The sequence below is a fragment of the Malurus melanocephalus genome, unplaced genomic scaffold (assembly GCF_030028575.1).
Source record: "Malurus melanocephalus ecotype Western Australia unplaced genomic scaffold, MMel_1.1 scaffold_66, whole genome shotgun sequence".
NCBI classification, from domain to species: Eukaryota; Metazoa; Chordata; class Aves; order Passeriformes; family Maluridae; genus Malurus; species Malurus melanocephalus.
Genome location: NW_026623298.1, coordinates 2,304,045 through 2,324,178, shown reverse-complemented (window position 1 = coordinate 2,324,178; position 20,134 = coordinate 2,304,045). Strand labels below are relative to the sequence as shown.

The 20,134-nt window shown below is 35.7% G+C and overlaps 1 protein-coding gene across 15 annotated transcripts in view; it reads left to right on the top strand.

Annotated features, from left to right (window-relative positions):
- The window catches only part of MYCBP2 (MYC binding protein 2), a 168,462-nt gene that overhangs the window by 122,295 nt on the left and 26,033 nt on the right, over positions 1-20,134 (top strand). For 13 of the 15 annotated variants that reach the window (XM_057366511.1, XM_057366497.1, XM_057366508.1 and 10 more), the window contains 6 exons: positions 380-512; positions 3,087-3,212; positions 6,529-6,690; positions 16,071-17,714; positions 18,507-18,676; positions 19,356-19,600. In XM_057366511.1, coding sequence (XP_057222494.1) covers positions 380-512; positions 3,087-3,212; positions 6,529-6,690; positions 16,071-17,714; positions 18,507-18,676; positions 19,356-19,600 — 2,480 coding nt within the window. The remainder of the gene's footprint in view (positions 1-379; positions 513-3,086; positions 3,213-6,528; positions 6,691-16,070; positions 17,715-18,506; positions 18,677-19,355; positions 19,601-20,134) is intronic. The other 2 variants (XM_057366504.1, XM_057366503.1) reach the window with 1 other exon arrangement.

Here is a 20,134-nt window from a genome sequence, read left to right as displayed (position 1 = left end):
TTTCATGTATATCTTGGTATTATAATTCTCCTGTTGCCACCACTGTTTAGAAGGTATATCTTGGTGACTGCATCCCTCAAGTTTTTATTTTGATTTATTTGGATGTTCTAAAGTAGTGGTGTTGGTATTTTGCTTCTTCCGAATATAAACAGGTCTAAAATTTTTAGAATTACTCCTTAATGTWAATATGCCATAAATAGGTTTGGTACTTCGGTCTGCCTCAGCCTGTGGCCTTAATTTAAGAAACTTTTTTTTTATCATTTCCTTTGTAATATAAAGATTGAAATGGAATGTGTTTTCCAGATATTGTTAGTTGCTAAATCGTACTACTGAATTATTTGAAAGGTCAATAAATTTTGCTTTTTTGTGTGTGCATCAGGTGACTAATTCAGAAGGTACGTGGGTGCAAATGGATAAGAACAGCATGGTAGAGTTCTGTGAAAGTGATGAAGGGGAGGCATGGTCATTAGCTAGAGACAGAGGTGGAAACCAGTACCTCCGACACGAAGATGGCAAGTGGTTGTTTTGTTTYATTTTTTTAATTAGCTTTAAAAAAAAGCATTCTAAGTAGGAGAAAAAAAGAAGGATCTGAGTTTTGAACAGGTATAATGTTAGCGTTTGCTTTTTCATTTGAGTTACATTGTACAGTCAGACTTGAATGTTTATAACCATTCTTTAAACGATTTTTTAAAAGAACAGTTAAAATATTTCTCCATGATTTGTTCTTTACCAGCTAAAGTTACGGATAACAGTTTTAACCATCTTTTTTCCCTTTAGCTGTGGAGTTAATTTTTATGCATCTGTTTTCCAAAATGTGTCTTCATGAAAAGCTTTGACCTCAGCAGTCATGTTCTGCCTGTGTTTTCAGGTTGCAGTTATTGTCAGCCTCTTATTTGTTCTTTTTAACAGACTGTTTGCCATTTTTCTGGTTTTGACATTTGAGCCAAGATTCGTTAGCGTATAGATACTCTGACAATTATCACGTTACTGTATTGGAACAAAGTAATTCCTTGCTAATACATAAGWATTTTCATCAGACTGTTGTGGCTTGACGTTTGGGTATAAAATCTTCTGCAAAGAAGAGGAATAATGAAGAGGTTTTCATAAAATATCTGAGTGTTTACATAATACTTCAAACACTTCTTTTGAAGTCATAGCTTTTCTATTTTCACATCTATGTGTCTGCTAATGTCAAGTTCTGAGGTGCCTGAAGAGTCCAGGTAGATTTTCGAAACTAAATCATTGTGAATTGAAACAGTACTTTATTGCTAAAAGCACATATATTGAATAATAGGGTTGATAAATTCATTGTTTTCTATTTTGATATGGAGTTGTTTGCTTTTCCAGTAGAAAATGATCTCTGAAATAAAAAATAGAGCAGTGTTCAAAAATTTCCATTCAAGAATGCCTATTTTGAGAAATATATTTAAGCAACTTGACAATATTTTGCATTTTTAAGTAGTATTTTCACCTTCAGTATGTATCATTTCATATATGATTTATCATTTGATTTTGTATTTTCTTAAATTTCTCAAAGTATTTGTGTGCTCTAAGAAAGAATTCCCAATTCAGGAAGAATTTAAACAAGACCCTTGTTTGAAGGTGTGTCTTCAGATTCATGATACTTAAYGTGCTGTTACTGAAGGGCATCTTCAAATATATCATTGCTCTAYAGAAAAACCCAAGTGCGAGCTCTAGGCTTTGACAGCAAAACTATGGTAGGACTTTTACAATACAGCTCATAGGAATACCATCTTAGAAACTTCATGACATGCATCCTAGGCCTCAATATACCTGTTTTTAATTTTTTCTAGATGAGGCTCTTTTTGTAGGTAGGGTGAACATGGATATTTCTTGTGCATCTAGCTAAAGTAGTGTAACTGTTGTCAGTGCAGCTACTGAGATTTTTCAACCTGTTCTGTGTTCCTAGTCCACCTCAGTACCATGTAAAACTTAATGCACTCAAGCCATATCTGAAGGTTGTTTTAAACTGTTTTTTTTTATTTGCCATGAAATCATTTAGAAATAATTTATCATCAGTTTCAATGCTTTTGCCAGAGGAAAATAATAAAGATCTACCTGAGTTCCAGCTAGATCTACAAATGTCTATTTTTTTATCCATAAATAGTATAATCTTTCACATTACAATCACATTTTCATTATTTAATAAAATTATAATTAATTTCCCATAATGAAGTAGGATTTCTCTCAGAGCCATGCTGTATAGCTTGATCTGTAGGCAGATATCCAACTACAGTGCTACATATACTAAGATCTAGAGTACCCACTGACAGAGAATGTGCACTGAAATGCAGTTTTGTTCTGAAATGCAATTTAAAAAAAAATACTTTTAGAAGCCCTGTGACTTTTTTTTGTTTAATCCATGTTAATTTTTGTGCATTTACAAGAAAAAAAAATTGAAGGTGCCAGCTTGAGCTTTTAAACCTGCATATTTCTTCTGAATGCTTTCTTAGATATCATCAGTTAGAATGGTATTTCTGACCACATTAAGTCAGTAATTTCTCTGTAAATCTAAATAGTCAAGTGGATTCTGTCTCATTTATTTTAGTTCTACTGTTGGTTTTAATATTGTTAAATATTCCTGGTTAGTTTGGGCTGTTTCTTTAGTGTCCTACAGAAAACAAAATTACAGTAATATGTCCAAATTCAAATCTTTCAGGGAAAAATCTTCTTGTGTCCCATGGCTAGCCACAGTTAAATTTTTATTGGCTCCAAGTTTGCCACTCTGACARCTATTCTTTCCCCACCTTGCTTTGTCAAAGGAATTTTAACAATTGCTATCCAACGAATAAACACTGCTGAATGGTGTTACTGGAAAAAATAATGGCAAAGCTGGCAACAACTCAGTCAGACAAAAAAGTCTACATGCTATTAAGTCATTTGTCTTTATATTTTCAGAGCATGCGCTCTGAAGAACAGATACGAGGTTTTTTGAAGGGAATTTAGTTGAGAGGAAGAGTACTCTGGGTGTAAATAAATATCACTGTTTTGCTTTGTGACTCATCTTTCTAATGTAATAAGTTGCTGAGAGGTCTAACTCCAAAGTGATGTGTTGTTTTTTACAGAGCAAGTCCTTCTAGATCAAAATGTGCAGACTCCTCCCCCAAGTCCTTTTTCAATACAAGCTTTCAGTAAGGGAACAAGCTGTAGTAATGGACAAGGGTTTGATTATGGCCTTGGAAATAACAAAGGTATGTTCTTACACTCATACTTTAAGAAAATAAATTTATCTTTGCTTATATTTTATTACTTATTTTTGCTTTTTTAGGCACCACAGGTCTTCTCCAAAGCAGTAGTAGAATGACTTGCAAAGTGTTAAAATTGCTTTTTTCTCTGCTTTAGTTTCACTCAGTCTAAGTATTCTGTATAAAAAGGGTCATCGAAGGTTTGGAAGTTAGTTGCGGATTTCTTGAGTTGCTGAAATGAAAAATACATACTTAGAAAACAAAATTAGAAAATGGTTTGATTTAGAAAATGCATGTTTTAAAAAGTCCAGAAATGTTTATCATCTATCTTGGTAATTTTTAAAGTTCATTTAATGGGTTGACAAGATAAAACATGCCATTTAAGATTTGTTGTGAAATTTTTAAAAAAGTTGTAAAATTCAAGTTTCCTTTCAGTCACTTAGACACCAGTTACAACTGCTGGGAAATAAAATCTAGTTAATTTTACTGACATAAAATAATGGTTTCTTTTAATCATGGTTTATTTTGTTGGCAAGATCTAAATATATATATAACAGCTATCARAATTAACTCCATCTGCATGCCTTCTGTTCATTTCTTGATTAGTTCTAGGTGATTTATAATACAGAAGGGACTTTCATTGAGGCAGATGTTCTTGAGAAATATGCCTGAAACATGGAGCTCTGCTACAGTATTCTTATATCACTATTCTCTTTCTATGCCACTACAAATAGGGGCCTAAGGTGTGCATGTGTTTYTTAACATCAGCATATACTTACTTGTGGTCTCTTAATTAAAATAAATTAAGACTCTCCTAAAGGCGAGAAGATTAGGAAAACAATTACTCTTAAATAGTCTAGTCTGTTAGTGTCGCAACATGAAATAGTTCTGTATCATTTCACAGTGGTTTACTCTGTAGAGAGTGGTTCTTACTTGCCCATGCATTGTTATAGGAAACTCTTTTTGTACAAAGGCTGGAAAAGTTGAAGCATTTTCCTTTTGTTTTATAGAGCCTTTTAAACCTTCTTTTCCCAGTTCATCCATACTCATTTCAGAGTAATGGTGGAATCACAGAAGTACATGTATTTAAGATGTGAGGTTTATGGCTTGTCTCTCAATATCAATTGTGTAATAACGCAAAAATATTCTCTGTTACCTTTTCTGCAGAAGCTTATTAAGACTTTTTTTTCTGTGTTGTCCAAACAGAAAATCATAGAGATGGATATGCTATGTTGACAGGCATCCTGGTTTCTGAAGATATTTTGATTCTCTTTACTATACCTTAAGCAGTTTCAGAGGTGTTCCTTTGGGATAATACAGTTACAGAAAGTTTGGAAGCTACTCCTGACATTGAATTCCGTACAATTTTGTATGCATTATTTTCTCAACATACCATCAAGCTGTGCTGTTTAGTGTGAAAGAACAACTCAGCTACATGGCTTTATTCATTCTGTGTACTGTATTTCCTTCTGAATTGCCCAAGAGCAGAGAGTTGTTGGTAGCTATATTGAGAAAGTAATGGTCTTACTTTCCCAAAAATAGAATTCTTCGGCYGTACCATTACTTTATATGCAGACTTTCTGTATTCTTAGGTCTAAGAAACYTAGAGTTTTGTGAAAAATAAAAAATGGAAGGCACAAGCACAGTCTCTAAGGGGAATTTCTGAATGAAGCACTTCTTTTGGAAGTGTCTGCTTGTTAAAAGTACTTCTATAGGGATGCCTTAGTCTCAATGGAAATTCAGTCCCATCCAAGAGTGTTAAATGACTAATCAAATGTAAAGATCCCCATAATACGTCTGTGTTTTTACAGTRTTACCTGCAAGACGGAAGACATGASTCCCCCAATGAATCTGTTTMTTTAGCTRTGTCTTCTCTCTTCCAGCTGCCTRTGTTACAGGCAAGATTTTAATATTCCCCAAGATTGGCCCTACCCACCTCCATATCTGAATATTGTGGGCAGATGACTTTCAACCACTTCTCAGACGTTCTTCCCTTTAAAATAATTATTCATTTTAGGAGTTAGGCATGTTGCTTTTAAGAATWGTTTGTCAAACATCTRAATCACAGAATGGCTGGGGTTGGAAGGGACCTYAGAGATCATCYAGGTCCAAAGCCCMTAGACGAGGTTGTTCAATCACTTCTAGGTTTTTAAGGCAGGAATGATAGCTACTGAAGTACAGATTCCAGTTGGTTTTACGTATGCTACCTCCAAAACAGTGATAGAAAATTGATTTATTGATTCTTATAGATTATTATTTAGAAGAGCATTCCAGCTGTTTTCTGGTAATTTTGTCTTCTTATTTTTTCACCCAAAATATCAAGGAAATAAATTTAACCTTGGACTTCTTAGGTAGACCAGTGAMTGTATCAAACCCTGTGCTTTCTCTAATTCCTTTAAAAGACAATTGATAATCATCTAAAAGTGTTGCAAATTCTGCGAGTTGTAAATTCTGCATTAGCTGCTAAATTTATTTTATTAGGCTTTCTACAGTGCTGTCAAAATAACAGGAATTTGCAGAATAAAGTGACATTGTTAGTCATTGGTGATGGTTTAAATCAGAGCTTCTCTCAAAATCTTGGTGTCTCCTACCTCATATTATTAAGTATACTTCAAGTTACAACATTGTGTGGCCTTTTTACTGAGGCGTCATGTATTTCTAATGCTCACACAGAGTTTTTAAAAATTGGCTTTCAGAAATTAAAACTCAGTTTTTAACATGTTAGTTTTTTGAAGGCCTTYATTTGCCTCACAACAAATGTAGATAGTTCTTCCGAAAACTAGTTCCAGCTCCTAAGTGGTACTTACGGATTTTTTAAATTACCTTCAATCTGACCTTGAAAAACAGCTTGACAGAATACTTTGAAGGATATTTGCAAAAATGAGCAAATATTTACCGAAGCATTGGCACAGAAATACATTTGCCAAAGCCTAATTACATGTTAGCTTTCCCTTCTCATCAGTTTTTCTAATCTTTTTTCTGCATGTATTGTTGCATGTGTGTATTCTTGTAAATGCTAGGGGTTTCTGTTTTTTCTTTGGCTGCTCTTCATTTTTTAGCAAGGCAAATATAAATCTCTATTTTGAAATGTTTAAAATAATTGCAGTAAAATATCCCTGATCCTTAAAAGCCAGTCATTTTATTGCCATGCATGGAGTGAGATTTTCATGTTTAGCCACAACCATAGTTGTATGTGGCTAAATGAGATTTATGAGCTTTCTCTGTTGTCATCATTTAAATTTTAATTGAGTACCATTTTACTCTGCCTTTCTGGAGAATGACAGGTAACAGGTTGTAGTTTTGACTGTTTTGCCCACTACAGGTGACCAACTGAGTGCCATACTGAATTCCATTCAGTCACGGCCAAATCTCCCAGCTCCTTCCATCTTTGATCAAGCTGCAAAACCTCCCTCTTCCCTAGTCCACAGTCCATTTGTGTTCGGACAGCCCCTTTCCTTCCAGCAGCCTCAGCCACAGCTTCAGAGTAAGTTTGTCAGCCTTACCTGCCTCATCACTCCGTTTCTGCAGCTTTGACATTGCTGTTCTCAGTTGCTTACCAGCTACTAATCATCCCACAGTGCACCTTTCTGGTTTTGGTTTGTTTTTTTTTTTTAAGTTTTTCATGATTCAGAAGCATGTGAGGTAATGCTCCCAAAGAAGTATACTTGTTCAATTTTAATTTTTTTTATTGACAGTATTTTGGTTTTGTATGTATTCTTCACTGTAGACAAGTCGGGAAAGTGCATTTCCAATATTTTATGCAGCTCTGATTTATTATGGTAAATATTTCATATGGYACAAAATGCTGATAATTCTTTTAACATCAAAAATTCACTGCAGTGAGTTACAGGTACTAACTTTTTCTTGCCTCCTAAATGCYTATTTTTGTCATTGCTCCTAACTTTAGGGATGTAGCTGGACAGTGGGAACAAGTTGGCACTACTCATAAGAAATGTTTAGTTGATTTTCTGTTGGGTGCTYGTGGGATTGGCATGGATGTGAAAGTTTGCTCCTTGAGGTGAATACCAGCTAATGGATTACTAATGGAAGGACAGGAAACCATTTTGGGTTTGATTCATGAAAACTGAAGGCTCAGCATTCATGATGGATAGTTGATACTGCAGTAAATTCTCTCTTACATGCAGAACAGTTGTAGCCCAGCTCACAGGAATACTACTAGTTCACTTCTGTTTCCGACAACCTCTCTGAAGTGCCTCAGCTCATTCTTGTGGGACCCTGTCAGTCWGTGCAGTCTCCATGTATGTGCAGTCCTGCATTTATCCAGCTCAGCTTGTTCAAGTGTTTCATGTGAAAACTAAATTCAAATTTCTAATTCGCTTTTACAAGGATTCATCAAAATATTCTGACTGCGGTCTTCCATAGTTTTGCTGGACTTATGCCAATGTTCTGAAAGCAGAATATTCTGCTCAGAATAAAACTACTCAGATAAAACAGCTGATTGCCAGCAGTATAAGCACAGCCTCATTGAGAATGTGTCAGATGTTTATTCTTTCCCATCACTTCTAAATTTCTTCTCTTATTCAGAGAATTAAAGTCAGTTGCTCAGCTTTGCATCAGATATAACCCTAATTGTCTTCAAATTTCAGATGATTTGTCCTTTTGCATTTAGACCTATATTGAAAGAAAACAAAAGCTGTCTGCATTTTTGACAGCCCAACCAGATCTGGCTCAATGGATTTGTCTGTTCACGAGATGTAGATAAACTATTCAGTCAGCCACATCCATGCTTTGTGTTTCAATAAGGATCCAATTCCAACAGAAGCCTTTTTTTGTCTGGTGAGGGGGAGCACTGGTGGTCTGCCAAATAAAATCATGAAACTAGAAAAAAATTTCAAATTTGTGTCTGAATTAGGATCTTACCTTAGTGTAAGGTCTCAAACATTTTGGTTGTTTGCCTTCCAGAAGGGCAAACATTGTCAGCCTGAACTGGTGTACTGGTTCACTGACTGCAATTTGATACAAGGACTTTTTGTTTATTATCCAGTGTCTGGTTTGACACAGATAATGTAAATTATTCATAAAGAAGAGAAATATTAACATTTCTGTTTTCACAAAATTTAATAATAATATGGGATAAAATTTCCTGTTTWAACTTCCTTAGACTTTTGCAGGCTTGTTAATCCCCCATTTKCAAGTTCATCTAAATTCAGCATATTGTCTGGRAGGGCCTGTAAGACAGTGCCCATATACTTGTTCATTTAATAGTCTGATGCAGTTGTAATGGAAATKTAACAGAAACTCATTTTAAGTATCAATTTTAATTCATTATTTCTAAATCACKTTATAGCCCCCTGTTACCAAACAGTAATTGAAAGTTAAATCCATTAAACAACATATCCTAAGAGTCCATATCAAGTGAATTGAATTTTTGCACTAGATATGCCTAGTATTAGTTACAAATTATGTGTTCCATCCTTAAGTGCCTCCTGCCGTAAAGTTAGATTTTAAAAGAATGTTTATAGTCAATAACTGCTATAGTAAATGAGCTAATGATAGYTGAAAGAAGTTGGGCCACCTTAGGTTTCCATGTCTGCATAGGATGTATACTAAATACCRGTCTTGATCAAAAGTCAGCTGAAATATCTACTACTGTCATTTTCCGACTGCAATCTACTACTTATATTTTCTGTTCTTCCTCAGATATCTCTACCCCTGGCAAGAAATYTGGTTTGGAAGCATAATTCTGAGGAAGTTTAGGATTCTGCTGAATGTCCTCTAAAATTATTATCTTAATTTGGGYTTTTATAATTTGAAGAAAAATGATAGTCTCACATAAACATACTCAAGTGACAAATTATAGTTTTTCTTAGAAATATTTGTAGTTAGCTGTTTTTTTAGGAGGTGTTTCTGTGCTTGGGGTTTGTTTTGGTTTGCAAATTCATTTAAGGAAGAGGGGRAGAACTTGTCACAACCTTTTATGCTCCAGTACAGGAGAGATCCTGAGAAACTATGCTTGAAGAAATAAAAAGTGTCTCTGTTATTCTTTTCACATAAATGAGTAACAACAGGCTCCTGTGYTATATCAAAGAATTTGTTGCAGAAGGGGTATTACAAAAAACAAAAGGGAGCTCTCTTACTCAGTTTTCTGTTATTTGCTAGAACTCTGTGAAGGGCTGATTGTCCCACTTAATTTCTTTGCTAATTTTTCAACATGTTTATACAAGAGATTGTTTTCTTTTTCACAGGATCAGACAAAATTGAGGTACTCTTGCCGTTTATTTTAATTCCTTATCAGTCTTGTATGCAACTAAAAGTTAAAAAAAGGTAAAATAGATGGCAAAACATACTTAGAGTGCAAGAACATCTGTGTTGACTTGGAGCAATAATTTTTTTCCATTAAAAACACAAGTTTATGTATGTTTTTTTGAATWTTTGACCAGAACAGGCTGAAATTGCTGCAGCCTGCTTATGCTTGCTTCTGAGTTTGTAATATCATCAGTAGCAGATTTGTTTGTGACTGCAAACTCCACAGGCGCAGGATTATTATTATGGTGGCTTGATTTATTTGTCTCTGAACTTCGTTAAAAGCAGAAGACCCAAATTTCTGAGCATAGGGGAATTGTGGAAGCCTCGAGCATCATGAAAGATCGTGTTTTTCAACCTTCAGCAAAATGTGCTGCRTCATAAATTTCCTCAGATGTAGCARATTAGGGAAACAGCRTCTTGGCATGCTGTTCAGCATCAGTTACYAAAATTTGACAATTGGCTGTTGAGCTGTGAAGTTAAGGAGGGAAGTGTGAGACTTCACAGTCACCAGTGTTAGACCTTTATGCTCTGTTTCCTAACACCTGAGTTGAGACTGCAAATGAATAATGGATTTCTGGGTCCGAAAAGCTTTGGACTCCCATGATTTCTGGTATGTTCAACCTCTTCCAAAGCAGCCCTGGCAGCTTGGTTGAGGTACTGCTTTGTGGCCCAGGCAGAAGCTGCAGTGCTGAGCTGCTTTTCAACACAGTGTCCTGTTAGGCTGCTTCCCTTCTGATCCGTGCTGCAGAGCTGCAGTCCAACCATCCATTATTAGCTCTTGCCATTCTTGTTAGGAGTTCCCTGACATGTCCCTTCAGTATTTTTCAATCAGTTTCTTTTTGGTTTTGTTCCTTTCCCATCTGGGTGCTGCTTAAATGGCATTTAGAACCACAGTATTTCCCTGCATTTTCTGAAACTGTAGAGGGGGCACAAAAGACTGGTACACATATGGAGCACATAACCCTTTTTGGTGGTGTTCCAGTAAAAATGAAGGGAATATTCTCAAACAGGCATGGTGCTCTCTTCTGTGTTGTGCTGAAATGACTTAATCATCAGTAAATTAAACCAATGACTACTTGTCTGACTGGTTCTTTAAGATACTGCATATTGTGAAAGCATCATGCCTGAAAATTTGGGCTAAATTCGATGGTCYCATAAACTAGGCTTTCCAGATTCTATAGGCAAGGATACATACGAAACATACTTTTGTCCAGGTCAGTCCAAAAACATCCTTGGGGGGCTGGTATGGTAAAGGTTGGAGGAAGCGTGCAAATTGTATCAAATGTTTTTTTAGAAATTAGTTTCTTGTATCACATCTTTAAGAGTTGTAGAAATTAGAAAACCATCGAATTTTTTTTTAAATCTTCCCTTCCAGCACAGAAATGCTTCTTTCARTTAATAAACTTAAGTGGCTCAAGTGTTGGTGTTTCAAACCCAACTTTTGGCATAGAATATTGCCGATATTTTTCTGATGRTACAGTATTTCAGCTTTTGCTGTCGTTCATTCACTCGTTCCCCTACTTTATCCATATCAAATACTTTTCTCTCTTTATATTATTCAAGCAGTGTTTTTACTTCAGGGCATTTTTTAATTAATGGGAAAATAATTTCYTCTAGAATTCCTTGTTCTGCTGTCAGTATGACATTTGGCATTTTCAGGAGGTGAAAAAAGATATATRGATTGCAGTGCTTGAGGAAGTTCAGCTAACAGCTGTATTGTAGCTTCTGTGTCAGTAAAAGCGAGTGAAAGAAGAATATATTGTTTTTCAAGGGGCATCCATTGTGTAGGCAACACATCAAAGGAAGGTCAGTGCTTTCCTTCATCATGATGCAGAAAAGCAGTGGCATTTCAGAAGAAACTTGAACTTAACTCCATTTTCCATGACATTTTACTCGTTTGATATAGAGTTTGTTTAGAGAAGGCTCACACGGACCAGTTAGTGGTATGTCTTGCTTTCTAGGTTTCCTCAGAAGAAGCAGGCACTGCTGTTAAAAGACTCCATCCTGCCATACAAAYTGAATTGCCTCTTATGTCTCCATATTGTGTAGCTTTTCAAGTTGGAATTATTTCCATGTTGAAGGAAAGAGCATGACTGAAGATGCACTATCAAATTCGAATGGCCATGAGAGGGCCTTGCCAGCCTTGTATTTCAAGTCTTTGTTGTCTTTGAGGATGTTTCCTTAGAGAGGAGTCCTKATGAAAATGTTGGTCCCTGAGGCTGACCAGTTATCCGGGATAGCCATAGATTGTCATTCTTCAATTCACAGTCCCCTTGAAATGATTTAATACTGGTAGTACATTGTTCAACACTAGATTACAGCATTATGAAATCTAAGTATTCTCAGACACAGAAAGAATGACATATAAGTGTGCATTCCTGAAAGTGGTTTTAGTAAAGATTTTCCTTTTTTTATAAGGGGGTTTAATGTATGAAATTGACATTTTTAAGTTTGCCTCCACTGCTATTTTTTGCTCCTAATGTTTGTCTGCATTTTACCTCTAAAAATTGACAACAGTGACACATCCCGTTACTCAAAAACTATATAGTTATTATTGGATCTGTCCGAATTATTTGTACGTATCAAAAGTAGGTAGTACTGGTGACAAATCTATGTTAACATTGTATTGAGAAATTAGTCTATTTTTTTAAGAATTAAATTCTTACTTCAGATGTATGAACACCTTCTCATTGTAGAGTCTCTAGAATCATAGCTCATTGTATTAGAGCAGGGTTAGTATGTTCATCTGTACAAGTTTGAAATATAATACCAGACAAAAAGATGTCTTAATTAGTGTAGGAATTGAACTTATTTATTTTCAATACAACTACCTTACACCATTTGTACTAAAAGGTGTCTCTAAAATAGAATGTCTTCCAAAATACGCATTCTCTTTACAATTATTACTTCAGTAAGAATTTTACTTACTTTTTTCGTAGAGGAAGGAATAGGAATTAGAATTAAAACCAGTTAAAAAAATAGAAAAATTAGAAAAATTGATTATAGACTGAAACAAAAAGACCCTATTATTTCTCTCTAAGCTGCATTTTCATGGAGCTGTACTTCTAACAGATTTGGTGTCAGTAGACTCTACTGAAATTATCTTGGATGACATCAGAATTTTTCTTAATTCAAWATTATTTTTAGGAGTTGATACAGATTATTTTTCATGGAGGTACTGTGTGGTAGACACTCATGTACTACTAGTAATGGCTCTTGTATTGAACTCCACGTAAGTGAGGATTTTCAAAACTTTACACTGAGGTGCAATCACTTTTGAAAACAGTACTTTGATGTGTTTAATGTATYTTACTTTATTCTTTCCAGTTATTAATGAGACTGCAACACAATATCAGATGTTCTGTAATTTTCACAACAAAATGTGTAAATTGATCGTCTGGAAGACCATATTGAAGTTCTAAWTAATTAATATCTGAATTTACAGATTAAATGCTAACGTTCCAAACCCGGGTTCAGTTCAAAACTAGACACTGCTGGTTTTTATAATAAACCATAAATCTCATTAGCTAGCCCCTATATATTACATTTTTAGATCCTAGAAATTAGTATTGAAATCACAGCGCTTTTAGATCAAGGAGAGTGATCTACTACGTTCTACTACAAACTACCATCTGTCATTTAAAACTCATGTAGGAATCTAAACACTGAAATCAAAATACCTAACAAAGGAGATGCAAATCATTTGAAATGCTTGTTTTTATCTTTGCTGCTTTTCCATTGAATCTGTGCTGCTTCTGTGCAACTGTTTTCCACTGTAGAAACTCCATCCTGCTGCCTTGCTTCTCGTGAGCGTATTTACAAAACTAGTGATGTAGCTGGGCCTGCCTCTGCTCTTTCATCTCTCTCTCACAAACTGAAGGGTGGGTATGCATGCCAACATAGCAAGGTTATTCAGATTTTTTACATGCAAAATGTTTTGGGTTTGTTTTTTTCTCCTTCCATTCATTTTCATTTCATTCATGTAATAGAATAATGTTTTGAAAGCTGATGTTGAAGTTTGGTGTTTGTTGGGAGCTCATCTGATGTAATCATGTGTTGCCTRCCTGAGTTACAGCAACTCCATGATACACAATCTGTCTCTGCTTTGTAAACAGTAAAGTGACTGTTAATCTAATTACACCTGTTTTCAAACAATGAGCAAAAGGAGTATGTAAGAAGAAACAGGAAACAAAATCTGGGATTTTTTATTTTGCTTGCAGACAAAGCAGCTTGCTATATTATGTGTTTTTTTCTTTGGGAGATTTTTCTKTTTGTGCTGATACTCTAGAATGCTAATTAGGATTATTTACCTGTATATGTGCAAATCTAAAACTTTGGGTGTTTTTTTTWAAAAAGGTACTTTTTTATTGTTGGAAGCTATTGTTAGGCTATAGCTTTCATAAGCAGCTTTGTTCTGGAATGTTGTCCTCATGGGTATTTGCTAATAGTGCATGTACTTTAAATTTTATACTTTGCTGAATGGCTTGAAGTGTTCTATATCCTCTAAAATGATTGTCATCTTTTCACTTCTTTTTTCTCTTTTATGAAGCATTCTGTAAAAGTTTCTATTTAAAGAATTTTTTCATCTGGCAGACCTTAAATTAATCTTCCCATTTGTTTCTGGGAAAAATTTGTATAAAGTGATTCCAATTTGTATTTCAGAATTTATCACTAAATAAGCACCTCAAAATAGCTCATCAGTAGAAGTGGTGAATAACTAAGCTGGCATGGTCAAAATGCTTGCACTGATACTTAAGAATTTTTYTTTCTTTTAGCATGAACAATCATTTTATAAACCACTATGTACCATGCTATTTCTTGCCTTCCTGTTCTACCTCCCCCCTCCAAGTGAAAAACAAGTATAGAGCTCATAAGAAAAAAGAATAAAGACAGATTAGACTCTCAAAATTGATCAAATATTTGCAATACTATATTTTGCTGCTTACATTTGATGTGTTGTTCCTGAATATAGACAAAATATTTCTTTCCTGCCCAAAGAAGTATGAACTTCTGCCATGTCCTGGGAAGGCAGGAGAGTATCCTAATCTTCAAGCTTCTTAAATATTCCAGTATAATTCATTACCTTGTTTTCCCTTGTTCATTTTTAATTATTTAAATAGGAAAGTAAGTAAAAAAGTTATTTAAATAGGAAATAGCAAAATAATAGGTTTTTTTGGTAACCTGAGGAAGCCTCTGGGTTGCTAAATTTTGCTAATTCTTCTCCATTTTTTTTTAATACTGTGAGAGATAATAGTAGGAAAAATTACATTTTCTAGCGTATGATAAGAGTTTGTGATTGAGAACTGCATGGAGTTACTTCAGATCCCATAATGCATAAGAAAGTAAACACTGATTTCACAGCTTCTCATACTGAAGGTACTAGATACGAGGTGACTGTCTRTCCTGTTCCATTAGAATGCAAGGCCCAAATTTGCAAATATTCTCTGATTAATTGAAATTTTATTTTTTAACAAATAGTTGCTTTCCCAAAAATATGACCAGACAGCCTTTTAATATCTATAGAAGTAAAATATTCCTAGGTACTATGTCCTAATTCTGCAGGCCTTACTAGGGAAACATTTTCCATGTTTAACTAATGAAAACTCTAAATCAGAAGGATTTAAGTCTTCATTCAAGATCTTGCAGTGGGAGGATTTATGGAGAGACAATTGTATTAATTGCTGCATTGCATCCCATTAATTTCCATATTGCTAGGTTKAATTTAAAAAATGCAATTACACAAGAGAGACTTGGTCCACAGAGGTATTASAACCAGATTGCCTTAATGAGCTATTTTTTTGCATATACTTCTTTTGTATGTACTTGTATTAAGYTACCTGTAGTTCTTATAGCTCCTATGGTGCTATGGCTCTAAAATATGTACAAAGTCCGTGTGCATAGGGACAGTAAATTAGTGCATCACAATAAAAGGGTGTCATTGACCAGAGTTGGCCATTTTACTTAGTGGTTGAAAAAAGTGTGTTTGTTTTAGCCGGGGGTTTAAGTGTGCAGGTATCAGAACATGGTTGAGTTGCGGTCTTAAAAACATTGATTCCTCAAATTATCAATTTGAGTAGTTTTGAGCATATTTGCAAACCTCTCACCCAGTTTGCCACATTTATTTCCTGCAATTCCTGAATTTTAGGCATTAAAGAAAATAAATCTGGCAGTACATTTATCTCCATGCAAGTCTCCTGTTGCAGTCAGCCTGTCACATGTTGAGATAATAGATAAATAGTCCCTGGTTTCTGTTGCAAGTGTGATAAACTTAGGTAACTCCTGGAATTTTACCTGAGGATGTAAATTGTGATTCCTTTACTAGTGTTTTGTAGAAAGAAGACTGTGCCTTTTGATACCTCCATAGTAGTGTTTTCTCTGTAAAAACTTTCTAACACTTGTTTCTATGTATCTGTGGGAAAAGAAATGTGCTGCAAGTATGCTAGGTGGAAAAAGATCCCTTCATGTTTCCTTTCATTTTGATGTGAACAGAAGCATGTGTTTGATTTTTATCTTGTGTTCAAGTCTTTAGTCCTGGTGTTGAACTCTTAAAGGTGTCACTGTCAGCATATAACGACTCAATTATAAAATATTGTACAGGTGACCGAATGAATTTCACAGGAGCTGCTAGACCGATTTCTCCAGCAGGAAAATCAGACATGTCATCAAAACACAGAGCTGACTGCAGGTCACCCAAGCTTGATGTGCGAATGAACAGAGCTGCTGCTGAGCAGAAGAAAGCCAGRAGCACCGACGTCTTATCTGCCAGTGAGTGTCTGATGCTGAAATCAGACACAGCGAAGTTGCGGTCAGACTCACACAGCAGGTCTTTGTCACCAAATCATAACACTTTGCAAACACTAAAAACTGATGGAAGAACAACTCCTGGTCTGAGAGCCGAATCTCCAGGGCCAGGAACTCGGTCATCTTCTCCGAAGACRAAGACACTTACAGCCGTTAGATCTGGTGCTAGTTCTCCACGATCCTCATCACCCAATGACAAAACTCTACCTCAGAAAGCTTCATCCCCTGTAAAAACAAAGCTTGATCCTCCTCGAGAACGCTCCAAATCAGATTCTTACACATTAGATCCAGACACCCTTCGCAAAAAGAAAGTGCCACTAACAGAGCCCTTAAGGGGGAGGTCCACTTCACCCAAACCAAAAATTATTGCGAAAGACGGGACACCCGCTACAGAAACTGAAAATAGAGCTCCTTCCCCCCATGTGGTACAAGAGAATCTTCACAGTGAGGTAGTTGAAGTCTGCACCTCGAGTACTTTAAAGACTGACAGCATTACAGATACCACCTGCGAAGACAACACTGAATTCAGAAGTGTGGACGATGGTTCTAATAAAGTTCATTTCAGCATCGGAAAAGCACCATTGAAGGATGAGCAAGACATGAGATCGTCTCCAAAAGTGAGCCGTAAATGTGCTGGCAGGCACACAAGACCCAAAAAGGAAAAATCCAACTTCCTTTTCAAAGGCGATGGCTCCAAGCCCATAGAGCCTGCCAAGCAAGCAATGTCACCTTCTGTTGCAGAATGTGCTCGAGCCGTATTTGCCGCATTCCTTTGGCATGAAGGAATAGTTCATGATGCCATGGCATGCTCATCTTTTTTGAAGTTTAATCCAGAACTGTCCAAAGAGCATGCACCTATACGAAGCAGTCTTACTCAACAACCTGCAGAGGAAAAAGAAACCAAGTTGAAAAATAGACATTCATTGGAAATATCATCTGCTCTTAACATGTTCAACATCTCACCTCATGGGCCAGATATATCTAAAATGGGTAGCATCAATAAAAACAAAGTCCTCTCAATGTTAAAAGAACCACCTCTGCATGAAAAGTGTGAGGATGGAAAAACTGAAACTACCTCCTTTGAAACATCTAGTCATCACACAATGAAATCCAAGTCTCCTCTTCCACTAACACTGCAGCACCTAGTAGCTTTCTGGGAAGATATTTCTTTAGCAACTATTAAAGCAGCTTCGCAAAACATGATTTTTCCAAGTCCTGGTTCTTGTGCAGTGTTAAAGAAGAAGGAAAGTGACAAAGATAACAAAAAAGCTAAAAAGGAGAAAAAGAARAAAGAAAAGGTTGAGACTAGGCCAAGGGGAAATCTTTTTGGTGAGATGGCCCAGCTTGCAATGGGAGGACCTGAAAAAGACACCATCTGTGAGTTGTGCGGAGAATCCCATCCRTATCCAGTGACTTACCACATGAGACAAGCTCATCCAGGTAAGACTCCGTTTTTTAATTACCATGTCCTTCCATAAAGTATATTTCACACACATGTTCTGGTATTAGTTACTGCTATGAAAATATGTCAGGCTATCCTTTCTATCATAAGCACTAAATTAAAATTTATACTTGCATACAGATTATTGGCGCATCGTTGTGTGTAATTGTAACTAGTTACAGATCTATACTTTCGAAGTTGTTTGAAACAAGGTCAAAATAATGCTCTGATTTTACAGTGGCTCTTCAGAAACATGCCATTTTTTASTCTTTAGGATTTCAAAGTGTAGGATTCTCTGTGCTGAGAAAATTGAAAATAAAGAACATTGGTCATTTAGAGTTTCTACATTGCCAGAAGTTACTGTTCTACTCTCAAGTGTAGAAAACTGTCTGCTGTGACAGTACTGGATATCAGTAACTTAGTATTTTTTGTATACTTGCTGCTATGTACTTTTTTTAGCTCCGTTTGCAAAGTTAAAGCAGAATTATTATTCAGCAATTATCATTGTCCTGAATCTTTCTGAGAAACTCCTCAGTGAAAGAATGCACTCCGTTTCCTCTTAAACTTTTCCTAGGAAGAAAGGTTTTTATGTTTGGTAAATTACTGATACTGTTGGCTAACTTATATATAATATTGATGTTACCAATTCAGACATACAGAGAAGTAGAAAAATTAGGTCAGGAAAAGACAAGCATCTTATTATCCCCTGTCTTCATCCCTTTTTTACAGCAATAAAYAGCAGTTCAGAAGAAAGATTATTCTAACTTGTTCTCACCTTTCCCCTGATGTAGGTTGTGGCCGCTACGCAGGTGGCCAAGGTTACAATAGCATTGGGCACTTCTGTGGAGGATGGGCTGGGAATTGTGGCGATGGTGGCATTGGAGGGAGCACCTGGTATTTAGTTTGTGATCGATGCAGAGAAAAATATCTCCGTGAAAAGCAAGCAGCAGCAAGAGAGAAGGTATTTTCACCTCATATGTTTAGCTGTCCATCTCCTTAATAGTGCTGTGTTCACAACGTGAAAAGATGGGTTAGTTTAAGAAATCTGGAATTTCAWAATTTGGAAAGTTTTGGAATATCCTCTTATCTCATTGATAGGTTTAAGATAATAAAATAGAAACTTTGCTGACTTCTGAGCAGAATTCTGATTTTTTTTAAGTATCTGTTAGTTTTCAATGGTTTTGTTTGCTGACATGAGTGCCATTTTAACATTGTGTTTTAGATTCTCTAATGTTCCTCATAATCCAGATCATTGGATAGAAGATGCCAATAGAGCAGTTTTTAATGGGAATAATACAAAACATGTTTTTCTTATATTGGTCTTCTAGGACTAATTTGAAATTCTTGCTTAAAGTATGCAAATATGTTGATGTTTTAAGGTAGCCAGAATAATCCTCTTTGAACTTGTTTTTTTTAAAACTAAACTTTCTGAAATTTTTTTGCATGTAAAATTGATCCTGAGACAAATGTCAAAAAGTATCAGCTGTTTATTAAATGTTTGCAAAGGAAGGAAAGTAATAGAAATGGATTTTGTCATAGAAGGTATTTTACAGTAGGTAGAATTAAGCAGCCCTAGTCTGAGCTATGTTGTCAGGTTTTCCTGTGGTGACTTTAATTATACCTTATTTAAATTTATCTAGATTAARCAGTCTAGGAGAAAACCAATGCAAGTTAAGACACCTCGTGCCTTGCCAACTATGGAAGCTCACCAAGTGATTAAAGCCAATGCTCTGTATTTACTGTCGCTGAGCAGTGCTGCTGAGCCCAGTATCCTCTGCTACAACCCTGCAAAAGCATTCCAGTCTCAACTTCCCAGTCTCAAAGAAGGAATTTCTGAAGACTTTCCCATTAAGATGCCATGTCTCTATCTGCAGACACTAGCAAGGTAATTAAAGGAACCGTATGGATATTGWTTTTAACACTCATCTATGTACAGTATTGGATAAAAGTGTGTGTGTGAACTAAATTAAAACTYGCATAGAAAAATACATCTTTTCCTAAATCTTTATGATATTTTTCTCCTGTCTCTCTTAATCCATGATCTTGTTCAATTTTTTAGATTTTATTTCCTGCTAGAGTCAAATATGCCCTAAGGAGCCTTTGAGTGCTAAGTATTTTATAATAACAGTTCAGTTTCTGTCCAAAGAATTCAGAATTTCCCAAAGYGTTTAACTTAGTGTGTCAGTAGCAGACATAATGTGCTGCGTTTGTCTCCTCACAGTTAAAAACAGTAAGAAGAAAACCAGACAAGTAGTGCTTTCTTGGTATTTCTAAGGAGATTTCACTGTAGTGTCTCATGTTTATGTTGAATAGACATTTGGGCCTAAAATACATTCTGGAAATACCTAATAAAAGTACTAAAAAATAGAAAAGGGTGATCCCCACTCCCTCTTGGTAGAATATGCTGCTGTATTTTCCA